Source organism: Citrus clementina, unplaced genomic scaffold (genome assembly GCF_000493195.1).
Source record: "Citrus clementina cultivar Clemenules unplaced genomic scaffold, Citrus_clementina_v1.0 scaffold_9, whole genome shotgun sequence".
Classification (NCBI taxonomy): domain Eukaryota; kingdom Viridiplantae; phylum Streptophyta; class Magnoliopsida; order Sapindales; family Rutaceae; genus Citrus; species Citrus x clementina.
In genome coordinates, this window is record NW_006261964.1 from 27161706 (window position 1) to 27179834 (window position 18129).

At 39.3% G+C, this 18129-nt stretch overlaps 2 protein-coding genes across 3 annotated transcripts; one reads left to right on the forward strand and one right to left on the reverse strand.

The window, feature by feature from the left end:
- The first annotated feature begins 19 nt into the window (after nucleotides 1–19).
- Nucleotides 20–4060, forward strand: LOC18031391 (luc7-like protein 3). Of its 2 annotated transcripts, XM_024184560.1 has the most exons (8): nucleotides 20–252; nucleotides 364–492; nucleotides 640–679; nucleotides 1583–1658; nucleotides 2017–2217; nucleotides 2538–2750; nucleotides 2839–3216; nucleotides 3323–4060. In XM_024184560.1, exons 1-7 carry the CDS (start codon nucleotides 210–212, stop codon nucleotides 3172–3174), a joined length of 1038 nt encoding a protein of 345 aa, XP_024040328.1. In that variant the 5' UTR covers nucleotides 20–209; the 3' UTR covers nucleotides 3175–3216; nucleotides 3323–4060. The 2 variants fall into 2 exon arrangements, with proteins under 2 accessions (XP_024040328.1, XP_024040323.1); XM_024184555.1 differs by having other exon boundaries at nucleotides 2839–4059.
- An 8831-nt stretch (nucleotides 4061–12891) lies between these two features.
- On the reverse strand, nucleotides 12892–14089 carry LOC18031437 (acidic endochitinase). The gene is made up of 2 exons (XM_006421597.2): nucleotides 13695–14089; nucleotides 12892–13605 (listed from the first exon to the last, which is right to left on the reverse strand). Exons 1-2 carry the CDS (start codon nucleotides 14087–14089, stop codon nucleotides 13074–13076), a joined length of 927 nt encoding a protein of 308 aa, XP_006421660.1. The 3' UTR covers nucleotides 12892–13073.
- Nucleotides 14090–18129: the final 4040 nt, after the last annotated feature.

The window sequence follows — 18129 nt, forward strand, 5'->3', positions numbered from 1 at the left end:
TTTCCCAGTGCGTTATATTAATAAAATAACCCGTTACCGTCTAGTTGCTGCTTTACCACTTTGTTCATCAAAACCTAAAATCACTCCCGAAAAAATCCACTAAAAAATACCCAATTCTCTCAAACCCTAATAGCCCTCCCATTATAGTTATATATAAATCCAACTAAGTTATCTTAATTTATATTTTTTTTTTCCTTTAACACAGTATCATGGACGCTCAGCGAGCTCTGCTAGACGAACTCATGGGCGCAGGTACTTTCCAGAGACCCAAGCTTTTATGGAAACGATAATCTAGGTGATGTCGTTTGAAAATTTTTTATTTTTTTCTAATGGAAATATTGGAATGATTTTGGTTGATTTTAGCTCGAAATTTGACCGAAGAAGAGAAAAAAGAGTACAAAGAAATAAAATGGGACGATAAGGAGGTTTGTCCATTCTATATGGTTAGGTTTTGCCCTCACGATCTCTTTGTCAACACGAGAAGCGATCTCGGTCAGTCCTTTGCTTCATTTTGAATATATTTAGATGAAACAAATTAATATTTTACTAATTCTAGAATCAGCAGAGTGCCTAATGAATAGGAGTGTAAGGTTTCACTAACAGTGGGCTTTTCATATTTGGCGTTTCTTCTTACATCAGGACCGTGCCCGAGAATTCATGACCAGAAGTTGAAAGAAAGGTTTGGATGAGCATGATTTTCAAGTCTTTGTGGCATCAAAGTTTGTATGTGCTTAGTGTTGACATGGTGTGAAATTAGTAAAAAGATAACAAAATTTCAGTAAAAATATATATACTTTTTAAAATTTTTAGAATTGTGGTAGGTTTGCTCTATTTAACCTCAATATCTTGGAAATATATCAATGAGGATTGAGTCAAAAGTAATTGATGGCATGGTATGTCCTTGGTGCTTAGTTTCTTTCATTGATGCTTCTTGAAGATTTCGACTGAAATTTAGTGACTGAGCATAGGCTTTGTATTTTCATTTTTTTTTTTTGAGATGGCCTTCGCCCCACCTCCACCCCCTTCCCCCGGAGAACTACATATAAGAATTTTCTTCTGTACTGAGGAGTCCAATAAAAATTAATGTGAATAGGATTAAATCCATCGTTCAGGAAACATATGCTGGGTTTATTATCCTATCTTGATTTGACTACTCAGTACTCAGCTGATTCCTGAGTGGATCAGTTCATGCAACCTTTTTATGAAATGAAACAATGCGGTGAAATGGAAAAAGAAAAGATCAAATCTGTTTGGATACGCTTTCTCTGCTTATATTGTGGCTACTGGTGAAACTGGCATCTCCTTTTGTCGCTGTATGTGAGTGAAATTTTAACTTTTTGAGAATGATTATAGATTGTCATGCACTTAAATTCTTGCTGATTTTATATTGAAATGACAAGGTGGGAAAAGTTCTTTTAAGTTTATTCTTCATTTAGGAAATGTTAGAAATTTGCATTGCCTTCTGTTTCTAACGTTTTTACTGTATCTATCTGCGCGAGTGTTGATCTGTTTGTCTTAGGTGCATGATAAATCACTTGGATTGTATACCAGTTAAAATGTGTTATTATGTTTGTGACTGTAGTTTTGAGAAGTCCCCGCGACATGATGCTTATGTGCCCAAGTTTGAAGCTGAACTTGCTCAATTTTGTGAGAAATTGGTGGGTTTCATATTTATTTTGGTACTATCTGGTTTTATCTATCACATTTTGCTTTCAAAAGTTAAAAGAAGGACAATCACGCATTGAAAACTACTTTTTAAAGTGGAAGACAAAAATTTTGGAATAGAAACAATTTCTAATATCTACAATGTCTAACAATATACTTAATTTGTTTCTTAGCCTCCGCACCCCCCCCCCCCCCCCCCCAAAAAAAAGGGTGATAGTGCCAATTGTGCGTAAAAAAATCACTTTTAAATAGAAAAATGTGAAAAACTGAACCAAACTGTGCTTCATATTTTCTTGCTTATGATTGTTGGCTAAATTTGCATATTATGTGATAATAAGTCTGCTACTGTAGGTAATGGACCTGGATAGAAGAGTTCGGCGGGGGCGAGAACGTCTTTCTCAAGAAGTGGAACCTGCACCACCACCTCCAATATCAGCAGAAAAGTCCGAACAGTTATCTGTGTTGGAGGAGAAGATAAAAAACCTGCTGGAACAAGTGGAGACCCTGGGTGAGGCTGGCAAGGTGGATGAAGCTGAAGCCCTCATGAGAAAGGTGTTGCTATAGTGTTCCTGAGGTTTTTTATTTTTTATTTTTTTCTTCTTATTCTTTTTGGATGGGGGTGGGAGGACTAACAGTTAGTAATAGATCTTATGATTTGCATAAGTTCTACCATTGAGGGACATAATTTCTTTTACTTTTTAATTTTGTTAATTTTGATTGTATTATTATTAATATTTTGCTCTCGTCTGACTGATTATTAGTTCAGCATTATCTTCCATCTTAAACCTTATGGATCTGTGAACCTGAGTTTTGCCACCTCCAGATGATAAGAGAGGTCTTAAGTTTGAACTTCTGGTGCCATCTTGTTGCAGGTGGAGATTCTTAATGTTGAGAAGACAACCTTGACTCAGCAGTCTCAGAACGATAAAGTTTTGATGATGGCTCAGGAGAAAAAGATGGCTTTATGTGAGATATGTGGTTCCTTTCTTGTAGCAAATGATGCTGCTGAGAGGACTCAGTCTCACATTTCTGGAAAGCAGCATATTGGTTATGGCATGGTTCGAGATTTCATAACTGAGTACAAGGTTTGTCAACTTTTCATAGTTGATTTACTGTTTCAGAATTTATGCATCCATTTCTAGTGAATACAGAGTTTCACTTACAATTTTACAGGAAGCTAAGGAGAAGGCAAGGGAAGAAGAAAGACTAGCCAAGGAAAAAGAGGTAGAAGATCGGAGGAAGCAGAGGGAGAAAGAATATGAGAGTAGAAAGAGGAGTGGTTCAAGTGATAGGGACAGGTATCGTGATCGAGATCGTGACAGAGAGAGAGAACGATACAGAGAACGTGATCGTGAAAGGTCTAGAGAGTGGGATGGTAGAAGTGGTCGTGATGGAGGAAGGGGGGCTGATTGGAGAAGCAGGGATAGGCACCGTGATCGCAGCAGATCACGTTCCCCTGTTAGGCATGGTCACAGGAGGTCACCTAGAAGTCCAGTTCGCCAGTATTAGTGGGTTGTGTGGGTAGATCTCTGAGCTTTGAAAGTAAATGAGGTAGAATTTTTAATATCTCAGAGTTCTATAAATGTGTGTTTTTGGGGCCTTTTGTCACATTGTCATCAATCAATCATGGGTGAAACCTTTTTTTGCCATCTCACAGCTTTGTTGAGACTCTACCATCTCCCTTTCATCAAATATTATTAAAGGAGAAAAGGGTTGAGGTAGGTACAACTATATTGTTGTAGTTCTTGTTTTATCATTTATTTTAGGATTTGGTTAAACTGAATTTCTTTTCATGCTCTCTGAAATATATTTTTGAGTCCCTTTGTTGGGTTCATTGACGGCTACTGGTATTAAGTATATTAGACGACAGGCTCAAAAACATATGCTTGAATGACACTGCTGCTCAAGGAGGTGTTCTTTTTTCAATTTTTTTGAGGTAACAAATAAATCTAATCTTTTTCATGACCTCACCACAGGTTGACTTCCTTCACGATATATTCTTTTGTCTTTTTTCTTTTCTGAATATTGGATTCGGTCCAATTATATTTGCAAATTATTGTTAGGAGATAAATTTAAGACACACATTGGGAAAATCTGCCCCTTTTAGCCTTCTTTTGCAACTTTTGAACTTTATTTTATATTGCCATCTATACATGAGCTTAGCTTCAAATCACAATGGTAGCGGTAGCATTGAACTGTACGTAAATGGTTAGAAGTGTAAAAACTCGTTGACCTCTTCCACTCTCCTTGCCATTAATTCACAAAATTGCAATGATTGTATTGCTGCCTGCATTTTGTGCATGAATGGGGTGTGTTTCTAGGATCCTTAGACTTGAAAGAGTCGACGTTGATTAACATACAATCTTTACATCTTATCTTCATATGAAAAATATATTTCTTTTTTACAGATTCGGGTATTTTTGGAGTTAAAATTTCAAAAGTGGGTGTCAGATGGTTATAGGTAATTACTTTGTCTTTGCAAAGCGATATTTTTCTAGCTTCTCAGTCGTCTCTTTAAGACAATTTCTTTAGCAGACCCTTTTCCTGCACGATAATCTTCTTCAATGAACTGGGTGGCAAAGGCCGTTTGCAAAATATTAGACTTGCAAATGTTTGATCCTGGAGGTAACAAAATTTATAATCTGCAGATAGCATATTTTAAATTCCAGGTTGCAGGAGTGGCAGGTAACTTTGTAAACATTGATGGTATATAATCGCCGCTAGTGTATCTGTATCGAATGTCTGGGTAAGCAATAGTTTCTGCAGGGATTTAAACTTTTACAAAATAGTTGCTGCTGATGGAACTATTATTAGAAAGAAAGAAGATGAAAGTCAGGCAGCCAAATTTAACTGAAATTGGCTGGACTACTCATGCTTGTTATGCTATTTGCTAATGGATAAATTGGAATTCGAATGAACTTTTTCTATCTTACTGCCCAATTGGGTCACTGGTATGTGAATTGTGTTTGACCATAATTGGTTTTCTTCTATAGAAAATTCAAGAACTCGAGAGGGTGAAGTGAGAGTCACAGTAAGTGCAGTGGGTCTATCTTTTCTTTCCAATTTAAGTATGAGAAAGAAAAAGTTAAATTTAATATTATCAATTCAATAAAGCTTGAACACAGGAAGCCTGATGTTTCTGGGTGTAGTGGATTAAGGAGAAATAATAATGAAAAAAGTCTGTATGGTACATATTTTTATGGAATAACGTAAATGAAACTTCATATATAGATCGGGTGTTAATCGATTTGTGCATTGTCGAGATATTTTTACAATGTTGTAATTGGTGATTTTTTAATAATAATTTATTTGTTACTAAATCCTTGAGGTACATTATAAATGCACACTAATGCAACGATAGAAGTTGAATGGGCGAATGGACACAATTTATTTAGTGAAAAACTTGGTGAACATGGTGGAACGGGATCATGGCCGAGGTCTAGGACTACTACAATTTATTTTGCAGTTTGTCGGAGTGAGAGTGAGAAGCTTAGATTTTTTCTGCTATAATTTTTATGTACTCGTTTAAAAAGAGTGGGAGTTTGACTTATGTTTTTGAGTGCCACTCTTAAAGGGAGGTATTCCTTTTTACCTTCTCTTATTAAATAAAATATGATTATATTTATTAAAATAAAATAATGTTATTTTTATTAAAATAAAATAATGTTATTTTTATTAAAATAAAATAATGTTATTTTTATTTAAAAATAATGATATCATCTTTATTTAAATAATATTTTTATATTATTTAGTAATATTACATTTATTACAAGTGATAATATTAAATTTATTTAAATATAATATTATTACGTTTATTTTTTTATTTATTTTGTAATTAAAGATTAATTTTTTAAATAAAAATAAAATTATAATTTAAAATGATTTTCCTAAATCCGAGACAAAGTAAACGCCAAACTTAATTGTTGATGCCCTTTATTACAAACTTTTGTCACGAGTTTTTCAATCGAGTCCTTTTATCTTTTGATTCATCATCAGATGCTACTTTAAACTCGAAGCTTCTTCCCACAGCAGAGCAACATCCATCATTAGTAGAAAAGCTTGAGTACTGGTGTTGCAGCTGCCACTCAAGTGAATGAAATAAGGATCAATTAATTTGCCAGTAAGTAATAATGATCTGAAAAGATTTCAATTTAAAACAAGAAATTAAATTGAGGAAGAGAGGCACTCGATCGGGGTACAGGCTTAGAGCTTATCTTTCACATCATCAATAAGATCGAAATAAGCACGTCCCCAGTTCCTGTTCAGAAGTAGAGCACCGCAAAATCCACAGAAGCCTGTGACGAAGCCAAGAGCTGTGGTAATATAAACACTTAGTTATGAATCCACCCTCCTCCTCGCTGTCATCCTTAATAACTGCTGCTGGAACTTGATCAGCTGTAGGTTCTTCTCCTGCAAATTTCTCCGGAAGAGGGGAACCACAAAGCTCCGGATTGCCCATATACGAAGACGCATTGAAAGTCGGTAGTTGAGTGCCCGATGATGTTATTTTTGTGGACAAGTTGTTGTTCGACATGGACGACTCCAAGATGACTCAGCCAAGAAGAGCTTTAAGGAATAATACCAATAAGCTGGTTCCGTTACAAGACAAGCGCATTCAAACAAATATAAACTGACCAATCTTTGGAGGGAGAGGGATGGGTCCAGTTAAATTGTTTCTTGAAAGATTCAAATAGAGTAAACCAACAAGAGTTATAATTTCTTCTGGAATTTTCCCAGACAATTTGTTGCCTGAAAGATCAATTATCTTTCCAAGCCTGTTATGCCGCTGGTGAGCACACCGAACAGCAAGGTTTCCACACTTTTCAAGCAAGTGCAAGCTCCCAGAATTTTAAAGAAACGAGTGAATGGCAAGAGAGAATAGAGAGAAAAATTCAGAGAAGAAGAAGAAACTGAGTCCAGAATTTTATATATCCATCAAATACAATCATGGAAATACTTATAGCAGCAAGAATATGCTCACAGCTGTCAAAACTAAATAACAACCTCTCTCTATAACAAAAAATTATTCTCTAAATAGCTAAAGCCGTTAGAAACCGAATCCTCTGCTCATATATGCTCAGTGTGTGTAATCCTTGAACCATTTAGGAGGCTTCCTTACGCGACTTGGCTTGATGTTATCTTGGGGTCGGTTTTGGATAGCCTCACTTGAGTTTGCCTGGGCCTTTTCCTCGCTATTGATAGAGCTAGCTGAGTTGGGCTTGTCTAACTGTAATATTGGGGTTGTATCACCCTCCACTCCTTGAGGAATCACCTTGTCCTCAAGGTGAAAATTCGGGTACTGCTTAGTGAATTCAGAAAGAGCTTCCCATGTTGCATTCTCAGGAGCACAATCCTGCCACTGCACTAAAATTTGGGATTGTGGGATGCCATGAACCAACATTTGACGTTGAGCACAAATAGCAATGGGAATAGACATAGGCTGGTTATTGTAAGACTCGCTAGGTAGTGATTGAACTTGTGAGGCATCTTGACCATGAAACGGTTTGAGAAGTGAGATGTGAAAGATTGGATGAATCTTAGAGTCAGGAGGTAAATCCAAGCGATAGGCCACAGCGCCAATACGCTCCGTTACTCGAAAAGGACCATAATATCGCTTCGCTAGCTTGTTGGATAATCTGTTTGCAACTGATATTTGCCGATAAAGTTGCAACTTAACCAAAACTTGATCCCCGACCTGAAGCTCTAGCTCAGGGCGATGAGCATTAGCCTTTTGTTGCATTCTATGTTGAGCTGCTCGCAAGTTGGTTTTTAAGGCTGTTAGAAGGGCATCACGTTCCAGCAGCAATTCATCAAGTGCTTGGATTGAAGTAGAGCTCCCGGTATAGGAAGGAATTACAGGTGGCTCACGACCATACAAGGCCTTAAAAGGAGACATTTGGATGCTTGTATGAAAGCTAGTGTTGTAAGAAAACTCAGCCCAGCCTAAATAATCGAACCACAATATCGGTTTCGCTTGTGTGAGTACTCGCAAATACTGCTCGAGTCCTCGATTTACAACCTCTGACTGGCCATCCGTTTGAGGATGATATGCTGTACTATGCTTCAATGTGGTACCAATTAACTCAAAGAGTTTCTTCCAAAAGCTACTAAGAAAGATAGAGTCACGATCTGAAATTATGGTACGGGGAAAACCATGGTGCTTAACAACCATATCAGTAAATAAAACGACTGTTTTGCTTGCTGTAAAGTGTGTGGGTAGAGCACCAAAATGAGCTGATTTTGTCAATCGGTCAACAACAACTAAGATAACAGTGAACCCATAGGAAGATGGTAAACCTGTAATGAAATCCATGGTAATTTCCTCCCAAACTAGTGAAGGTATAGGCAAGGGTTGAAGGAGTCCAACTGGTTCCTGAGTAGAGTATTTTGTTTGCTGACACAATAAACAAGAGGCAACAAATAACTCCACATCCTTGCGCATATTTGGCCAATAAAAGAGAGTGGATAGACGAACTAATGTCCGCTTGACTCCGGCATGACCTGCGACTGGTGTGGCATGAAATTCTTGTAATAAAGAAGGCTTCAAAACAGAGTGAGAGCTGATGAAGAACCTGTTTTTGAACCGTAGGATTCCATCCGAGTTCGAATATGGATACATTAAAGAACTAGAGGAATACTTCTGATGGAGAGCTAAGAGATCCGGTAAGGACTAATTTTCCGCACGAAGAATAGAGAGGAATTCAGGAATAGTGCAGCTAGCAAGTAACATAGTAGCAGGAGAATGGTCATATAATTTAGGGACATCAACTTCATGTACCCTGGATAAGGCATCAGCTGCACTATTAGTTCAACCCGGCTTATATTCAACCCTGAAATGATACCCCAGTAATTTACGAACATAAAATTGTTGCTTTGGAGTTTGGATAACCTGCTGAAGGAGCTCTCGAATACTTTTCTGGTCAGTTCAGATAATAAAGAAATGGCCTAACAAGTATTGTCTCCACTTATGTACTGCTTCGGCAATGGCATGAGGTTCTTTGATATAAGTAGAAGCGACAAGCATGCGAGGACCCAATTTTCGGCTAAAATAAGCAATAAGATGATCAGCTTGCATCAGTACGGCTCCAATACCAACATTCGAGGCATCTGTCTCAATAACAAAATCCAATTGAAAATCTGGCAAGCGAAGGACTGGTGCTGCACTCATGGCTTGTTTTAAGGCAGCAAAGGCCGTGTCAGCTGCGGAGGACCAATGGAAACAATCCTTCCGTAATAAATCTATGAGAGGGGCAGCAATGGAAGCATATCCTTTAATAAAGCGACGATAGTAGCCTGTGAGACCCAAGAATCCTCGCAATTGTTTTGTGGTAGACGGCGTAGGCCAATTAGACATGACCACCAACTTGTGAGGATCAGCCTTAACTCCAAAAGAGGAAACAATATGGCCGAGATATTCAATGTTATCTTGGCAAAAAAAACACTTTGAGAGCTTCACAAAAAAATTATTAGTATGAAGACAATCAAATACTCTATGTAAATGCTCAAAATGGTCTTCTAGAGAAGTGCTGTACACTAAGATATCGTCAAAGAAAACGATCACAAACTTACGGAGATAAGGAGCAAAGAGCCTATTCATTGTCGCTTGAAATGTGGAAGGGGCATTAGAGAGTCCAAAAGGCATGACAAGGAACTCAAAATGCCCATCATGAGTCCGAAAGGCTGTTTTATAAATATCTCTGTCACATACTCGTATTTGATGGTACCCCGCTCGCAAATCCAGCTTACTGAAAATACAAGCACCACCAAGCTCGTCTAATAACTCATCAATAGTTGGTATCGGAAATTTGCCTTTAATTGTTACCGTGTTTAAGGCTCGGTAATCTACACAAAAACGATAGGAGCCATCTTTCTTTTTAACCAGCAACACAGGTGAAGAGAATGGGCTCTGACTTGGGCAAATAATGCCTTGATCAAGCATTTCTTTAATTAGTCTCTCCATTTCGGCCTTTTGGAAGTGAGGATAACGGTATGGGCGAACATTGACAGGTTTAGTATTTAGGAGAAGATGAATGTGATGGTCAATAAGTCTATGAGGAGGTAGGGAAGAGGGAGTGTGAAATAATTGCTCATATTGATGAAGAAGGGCAAGTACAGGGGATGGCAAATCGGGTGGGAAGTCAAACTTAGCAGCAGTGGTTGGAACAGAGAGGGTATCCTGCGCGTCTGTGGTAGTATACAACTAGAAAAATTCAAAGAGGCCGTGGATTTGATCATAGGACATGAGGGCTTGTAATTGATGAAAAGAAATCGGTCTTGGAGACAAGGAGAGATCACCTCGCAGGAAGACAGGAGAGCCATTATAGAAAAATTCCATTGACAATGCCGCATAGTCATGAGAGACTTTGCCAAGCAGCTGTAACCATTGAATTCCGAGGACAATATCCGGTCCCTCAATAGGAAGAACATAAAGGTCGATGTAGAAAACATGGCCTTGCATAGATAAGGCGACTTGGGAACAAACATATCGACAAACTAAAGAATCATCATTACTGATATATAACCGGAATGTGGTAGTGTCTTGTACTGCTAACCCCAAAACTTCAGCCACAGTGGGTTTAATAAAATTATGAATGCTACCACTATCGATAAGTACTTGCACGGGCTGTTGATTAATTTCACCAAGGAGTCGTAGAGAGCGAGGAGTATTTTGGCCCGCTACTGCATTTAAACTGGAGATATCACCAGTTATAATAGTTTCCTCAACAACATCTGAGATCTCAGAATTAATTGGTGGACCCATCGCCTCGTCAACATCCTCTGTTCCTAATAGAAGCAGAAACTTACTACGACATCTATGAGAGTTGCTCCACTTCTGGTCGCAATTGTAGCAGAGTCCTTTCTCCATTTTTTTCACGAAGTTCTTGAGGAGAAAGACGCTTAATAGGTAGAGATGGCGTTGGTAAAAGTGGAGGTAAAGTGGACGGGGCAGGTTGAGGTGGGTTGACGGCAGGGGCCCTTGCAGGACTGTGATTGGTTGTAGTTGGGTGAAAGGATGGTGTAGTGGTTTTGTGGGTCCACTTAGACCAAGGTCTAGACGTAACTTTACTCTCATCTCCACGTGCTTCAAACATACGAGCTAGTGCAAATGCCTCCATCAACGAGGAAGGCCGTGACAGCAACAGTTCACGACGAATATCCACTCACAACCCCGTGATAAAAAATGAGATAAGGAGAGGCTCGGAAATACCTGTGACTTTATTCATGAGGTCCTCAAACTCAGTTTGAAATTCTGCCACACTTGATTTCTGAGTAAGTTTGGATAGATTGCCTTGGTGGTCCTCGTATAGGGAAGCTCCGAAACGAAACTTCAGATTTTAAAGAAAATCCTTCCAACTGGTAAGAAGATCATTCGCCTTCATCCATTGGTACCAAGCCGAAGCGCGACCTTCCAAATGAAAAGACACGATGTGGAGACGAAGAGCTTCGGATGTGCCATGGAAATCAAAATACTCATTGATGCGAAAAGCCCAACCGTTTGGGTCAGTTCCATCAAATTTTGGGACCTCGAGTTTCATTGTTCGCAAGAGAGGATTGGAGTCATGGGTGCCCGATGAACCATCAGATATATGTGGAAACGGGGGTGGATTTGAAAGTCCATTTGTTGGACCGGAAGGTAACCCCTTGATCTGAGAACGCAAGTCCTCCAAGCGAGAATCCACGGTAAGCATGTATTGTTGCAGCGTGTGATGAACTGCGACCGTTTGGCTATCAAGTTTTGTTTGTAAAGCTTTAATGGCATCTAGAATCTCCGAATCAGCCATGATGAGCAAATAGCAATGAAAGCACCAATGTTATGCCGCTGGTGAGCACACCGAACAGCAAGGTTTCCACACTTTTCAAGCAAGTGCAAGCTCCCAGAATTTTAAAGAAACGAGTGAATGGCAAGAGAGAATAGAGAGAAAAATTCAGAGAAGAAGAAGAAACTGAGTCCAGAATTTTATATATCCATCAAATACAATCATGGAAATACTTATAGCAGCAAGAATATGCTCACAGCTGTCAAAACTAAATAACAACCTCTCTCTATAACAAAAAATTATTCTCTAAATAGCTAAAGCCGTTAGAAACCGAATCCTCTGCTCATATATGCTCAGTGTGTGTAATCCTTGAACCATTTGGGAGGCTTCCTTACGCGACTTGGCTTGATGTTATCTTGGGGTCGGTTTTGGATAGCCTCACTTGAGTTTGCCTGGGCCTTTTCCTCGCTATTGATAGAGCTAGCTGAGCTGGGCTTGTCTAACTGTAATATTGGGGTTGTATCAAAGCCCCATGGTGTTTTTTGTACCCCAACTCTACTCCCTCGCATATCAGCCGTACTTCGTGTGGATCAGTCTCTCCAAAACCGTGCTCTCAAAGTATAACGTATATTTGATGATTGCACTTGAACTCTTGGTTTGAAGCATTGTTGTTAAAACTACTGAGACACTTTGGGGTCGTCCCAGTGATATTGATATGTGAAAAGTCCAAAAGTGATATTTGTTATGTGAAAAGTCCAAAACTTGAACGTGTGCTAGATTACAAATTTGTGGAGGCAGATTTCCATTGACCTTAAACTCTTAGCAGACGACCTATCCATGACGGTATTGACCCAGAATTATTATTTCCCAAGTCAACAACTTTAAGTTCTGTGCAGTATCTCATAGGCGAATGCAACTCCCCAACCAAAGTATTGTTTCTTAAATGCAACGAAAAAATATTGCGACTAGAGTCCATTGAGTTAGGAATTCTGCCAGAAAAATCATTGTTGGCCAAATTAAGAACGACCAAATTTGGCCCAGAGCTTGAACAATCAGGAATTTCTCGTGAAAATTTGTTATCTCAGAGATCTAAATAGCTCAGATGTCCACCCTTGATTGCATATAAGAAAGATATGGAACCTGAGAACATGTTTCCAGATAGAATTAAGAATTTCACATTGGAAGCAAGTGGTGGTATTGAACCCTCAGAGCAGTTAGAAATGATTGATATGCCGGAAAAGTCGGTCAATCCAGTCCATGTAACAATAAGTACAAGAGGATTAGAAATGATTGATATAGAGTTGCTTAGGCAACCAATTTGTAGACATTAATCTGATAGTTCTGCACCAGGGATTTAGAATTCGACACTCGTTTTTCTTACAAGTTACAACCAGACGGCACTAAATATTAATTATTGAACCGACCCATGCCGCCAAAATTTATTGCTCAATTAAAGTTATTACAAGCATAATTTTTTATTCCTCTGAGCTTTTCTATTTCATGAATTCAAACAAGCGAAACATAGTAGTACTACATGCCAAAGCTCTTGCTCTAAATTTATTGCGTATGATTATACAATATTCTTATTTCATGTAGATTTATTAATTATTTAAGGTGAAGAAAATATTATCAGGTAATATGGTGTATGGTTCAAACACTGGGTTTAATAGCTGAGCTATAACTCTTGTCATACTGCCTAGACCAGAGCATGACTCCTCCGTATTTTGGGGAACTCTTAATAGCCGGCAGAACCTGAGATGTAAGCACATCTGGGGGAATATAGCCGCTCCCGGCTGCTTCAGGAGACGCTGGCAATCCCAAAAATACTTGGCCAGAACCAGATAGATTTGATGTCCATTGATTCCAACTGTTCTTGAGATTATCCGCATTGCCGGAATACTGACAAGGAGGATTGTTATAGAATTGGACCCAAACGTAATCAAATAAGCCAGTTCCTAGTGCACCGCCAAGCCATGCATCAGGGTACGGACATTGTGGAGCTGCTGCTAAGTAAACCTTCTTCTGTTGGCTAAAATTTGACAAGGCCCTGGCTAGTTCGTCCCAGTGTTGGTTTGTGCCTCCCTCAATATCGAAATCGATTCCATCTAAAACTGCATCACCTAATGGCCGGGAGCTTGATTGGCCTCCAAGGAAATTGTCCCACAAGTATTGTGCGACTTGCCTGAACGGAAACCAAGAAAATTAACATTAGAGTGGAATTAATTATCTTGTTATAAAATGTTTGATAACGGAAACTAAAACAAAGCTTGCCTGGCGTCATCAGCAGAGGAAAGGGAATAGCTTCCGGAAGCGCCTCCAATGGAGAGCAAGACCTTGATGCCTTGGCCCTGGCAAGTTTTTATTTCATTGCTCAACCCGGCGCAACCATTATTGGTCGGGTCGCAGTGGCCAGCTAGGTTGATTTGGGGAGTCTGGCTATTGCCAAATGTGGTTAGGAAAGCGATGTTCACAATTCCATAATTGCCGGACGAACAAGCATCTGCCAAACTTCCTTCATTTCCGTTCTGACCCCAGTACACTGAGATCACACCAGCACTGGTGTAAGTGAACAGGGCAGCCAGCTGCAACAGGCAGAACAGGAATTTTCCGAGAGTAAACTGATGCGCCATCGTGTGCTTATAGCTTAATATTGCTTGGCTTAACATTCGTTAAACTAGTTGTGGATCGAATGCATTCTTATAGCCAATGCATCATGCAACCGCTGGTGTGTAAGCATGACTGTTTTACCCCTAATAATAATACTTGTGTTCAAGTCATCGCCCTTTAATAAGCGTGTCGTGCACGTTACCAAATTCATTCAATTAATCGAAGCCTCTGCTGTGCCGAGATGAATTTTCGTGGCTGCTGCATAGTATATAGAAGTAAACGACACGGTAAGATTGTGTAACATTTTCAAAATATACGCGGAGTTGTGCCATGAAAATCGCCCCGTTTTAGCACATTTCAAGTCTACAAAATTCCAGCTCCTTGAAAGAACTTAAGTGGCGTTTAATTGTCAAAATAAGCTGCTACAGGTTCTAGATTGTTTAATTGATCCTTGAGCGACGCCGGGTTAAATATTTTAAGAGATGGTCTTTCCTTTTGTTTTTAACGTTACGAAGTAAAGTGCGTTAGATACCTAGGTTGAGGTATTGTTTGGTAATGAGTGGAAGGAAGTTGGAGCTGCTAAAATGTTATAGGTATGAAATAATAGTTGATAATGTGAGAGTAATAAATATAACTTTTAAATGATAAATTTGACAAAAATAATAAATATATCATAAAATTTTCATCTTATAACTATAGGATAAAATTAACTTAGCTTCTAAATTATTACAATCGGTATTTACCGAATACTTTAGTAGCTATCCAATTTGAATTTTCAACAGATGCATAGTAGCATAATCAAAACTATGCTCTATACACACATCACATCAATATATCTCGTGATGCTAATTTAACAATCTCCCCAATGATTTTGAAGAAGTTCTTTGGTGTTCACAGTGTATTGTGCCTTATTTATTCACTGCTTGTCACGTGTGTATGCATATTATTATGATTGTTTGAAGGACTCGCCTATCGTGCAACAGTGGCACCATGCCACCGATTTTGTCTTTTCTGTACAAAATTTCATGAAGCCCTTTCTCTTATTCTTATTTGAACTTTGCTTCACAAATATTAAGTTCATTTCTCCCAAACCCGTGAATCCTTCAACGGCCGATCAACAGCAAATCGGCTCCTCCGGTGGCTGTGGTTGGTCAGAAAAGACAGAGGAAACTGTGGAGAACAAAACCCAAGTGGCGGCGTCACCGAAAATCGGAGAAACCGCGGCGAATTGAAGCGGGGATTCAATAACTTTTCACGGCTTCGATCAGTAACTTTCCGAATGCTTTACGACGACAATGATGGCATGGAGATGACCGGCGTCACACGAGCTTCCGATCAGCACCAACCTTGGCCCGTGGAGTAGCCGGAAACAGAGCACAATACACACCTTAATTTCCTTATACTATACTAACTAGAGCATTGTTGATTGGAGAATTGAAATTCATAATGAAAATGGTTGATGATGTATACTTGTTAAACATAAGAGGAATGAAATGAAATAAGTTGAACTTACATAATTTTGGAATTAAAGAATGGGAACTTAATTCTCATGAGATTAGGAATTAAGTTCTCATTCTTTTAACTCCCCCATGTCACCCCATTAATAAGAACTTAATTCCCATGGGGTTAGGAATCAAGTCCCTAGTTTATGAAAGGTTTTAAATATTGGTCGTCAGTTTGAAGTTTGAATAGATACATAATAGCATAATCAAATCGATACTTTATACACATGTCACATCAATATATCTCGTTAAGCTAATTTAATCATCTCCCTAGTGATTTTGGAGTAGTTCTTTGGTGTTCCTAGAGCATTACTCCTTATCCATTTATTGTTTGTGTGTGTATGCACATTATCATGATTGTTTGAAGCATACACATGGCAAGAAATACATAAAAAAAGTAGTATTTTAGGAACACCCAGGTTTTTAAATTCAATATATAATTAATTGTAATTTATTGACAATTCAATATCTTTTTCTATTCATGGGAACATAATATACACCTTAATTTCCTTATGTTATATTAACCAATTAACTAGCACTCACAAAATGAGTATTTTAATTGGAGTGAATTATTCATACATTGATTTTATAGTGTGTTTGCTTTTTGAATTAGTAATTCTCATTCCTCACTGATAGTGTTTATGGTGTGTTTATTTGTGGGATTAGAGAATTGAAATTCAAAATGAGAATGATGGATGATATTTACATGTTAAAATAGAAACAAAATGAAAATGAAATAGGTGAAGCCTACATATTTTTGGGATTAAAAAACGGGAACTTAATTTTCATGGGGTTGGAATCAAGTTCTTATTTCTTAAATTTCTCATTTTACTCAATTCAAATTTCATTATTTCACTTTTGTCCTCAATTATTTTATTATTATTCTTATTATTCTTATTCTCATAATTGTTGTTGACAACAATAATAATAATTATAATAATAATAATTGAAGCCGCCTGTTGCAGACCGCCCAATTCGCTAGCCCAATTTGCTCACCAAGAGCCCAACACAAGGCCAAAAGTGCTAGCTTGGTCCAATTCCAGAAAGTTATAGGCAACTCTAGCACATTGAGCTTGTAAATACTCTAGAATTCTCTATACATTTATAGCACATGTAAATTCTAAATAGTTGGTAGATTTCTCTAGAATCTTTAGAGCTTGGCAAGCCTCCCCTATAAATATGAGATGGCATTAGGCATTTGTACACAACAACAAGCATTGAGCACTCAAGCATTGTAATCTCTCTTTTGTTCAATACAATTTCTCTTATTCGGCTCCATTGCTCTATTCTCTAGTTTGAGAAGCTCAAGGCTTACTTAGCAGCATTCGGCAAAGTTGTCGAAGTGTCGCACGGGTTAGCTGCGCAAAATACTCATCCCGTGACAAGTGGTATCAGAGCTAAGGTTTGCATGCACGCAAGTTAGCTCACGAAGCAATGGCCAACCCTTCGAACGTAGCACAAGAGGGTGTTGTTGGTGTGGATGTTCCACCGGAACCAAGCCGTGGCCGAGAGGGAGAACGCGCCCAAGGCAAGACTTGCGGCGAGTCCAAGGCCCCATCCGTGGACGCGTTGGAGCCTCGTGTGACTACTCTCGAAATCGCGTTATCCGCCGCTCAAGACAGCCTCGAGGGATTAGAGGAACGAGTGGACGATCTCGAAGGAGAGTACGCCGAGTTCACGGTGGCAACAAAGGCCCTCATCCAAGAGCAAGCGAATACTCTTCGAGGTGAGTTTCGTTTTTTTCATGATGAGTTGCTCAAAATTCGTAGCTTTGTTCAGGGTGAACTACGAGTTGTCCGTGCGGAAGTGGATGAAGTCCGCTCGAATTGGGCATGGCATAAGCGCACACTCTCCGCTAGTCCAGCTTCCGCAAGCACGAGTGATGAGCGCCGCATTGATGTGCCAAAGCCCGACACTTACGATGGCACACGCAATGCCACAGTCGTGGATAACTTTCTATTTGGGCTGGATCAATACTTCGACGCCATGGGTGTCCGAGATGAGGCATCAAAAGTGGGCACTGCACCCATCTATCTTAGAGGCTCTGCACAACTATGGTGGCGTCACAAGCATGGCGAGATGGGCAAGGGCATTTGCACCATCGACACTTGGGCCGACTTCAAGCAAGAACTCCGAAAGCATTTCGCCCCAAGCAATGCGGAGAAGGAAGCGCGAGCGCGCTTACATCGCCTCAAGCAATCGGGTAGCATTCGGGACTACATCAATGAGTTCACTACCCTTATGTTGGAGATAAGTGACATGTCCGGCAAAGATTCGCTCTTCTACTTCCAAGATGGCCTTAAGGATTGGGCCAAAACCGAGCTTGATAACGCCATCGCCGTTGCGGAATCGCTCACTGAATACTTTACCCAATCCAAAGACAAGAAATCTAGCCAAGGCAAAGGTGGGGGAGAGAATCGCAAGGAAAAGGGCAACAACCGCAAAGATTAAGGGTAGAAAAAGCCGCCTAGCAACAAGAGCGGGTAAGGAAAATTGGAGGGCAAGAAGGAGGCACCAAAGCTGCGAAGCCCATGCTTCATATGCAACGGTCCTCATTGGGTACGCGACTGTCTGCCCAACTAAAGAGCAACCCCACA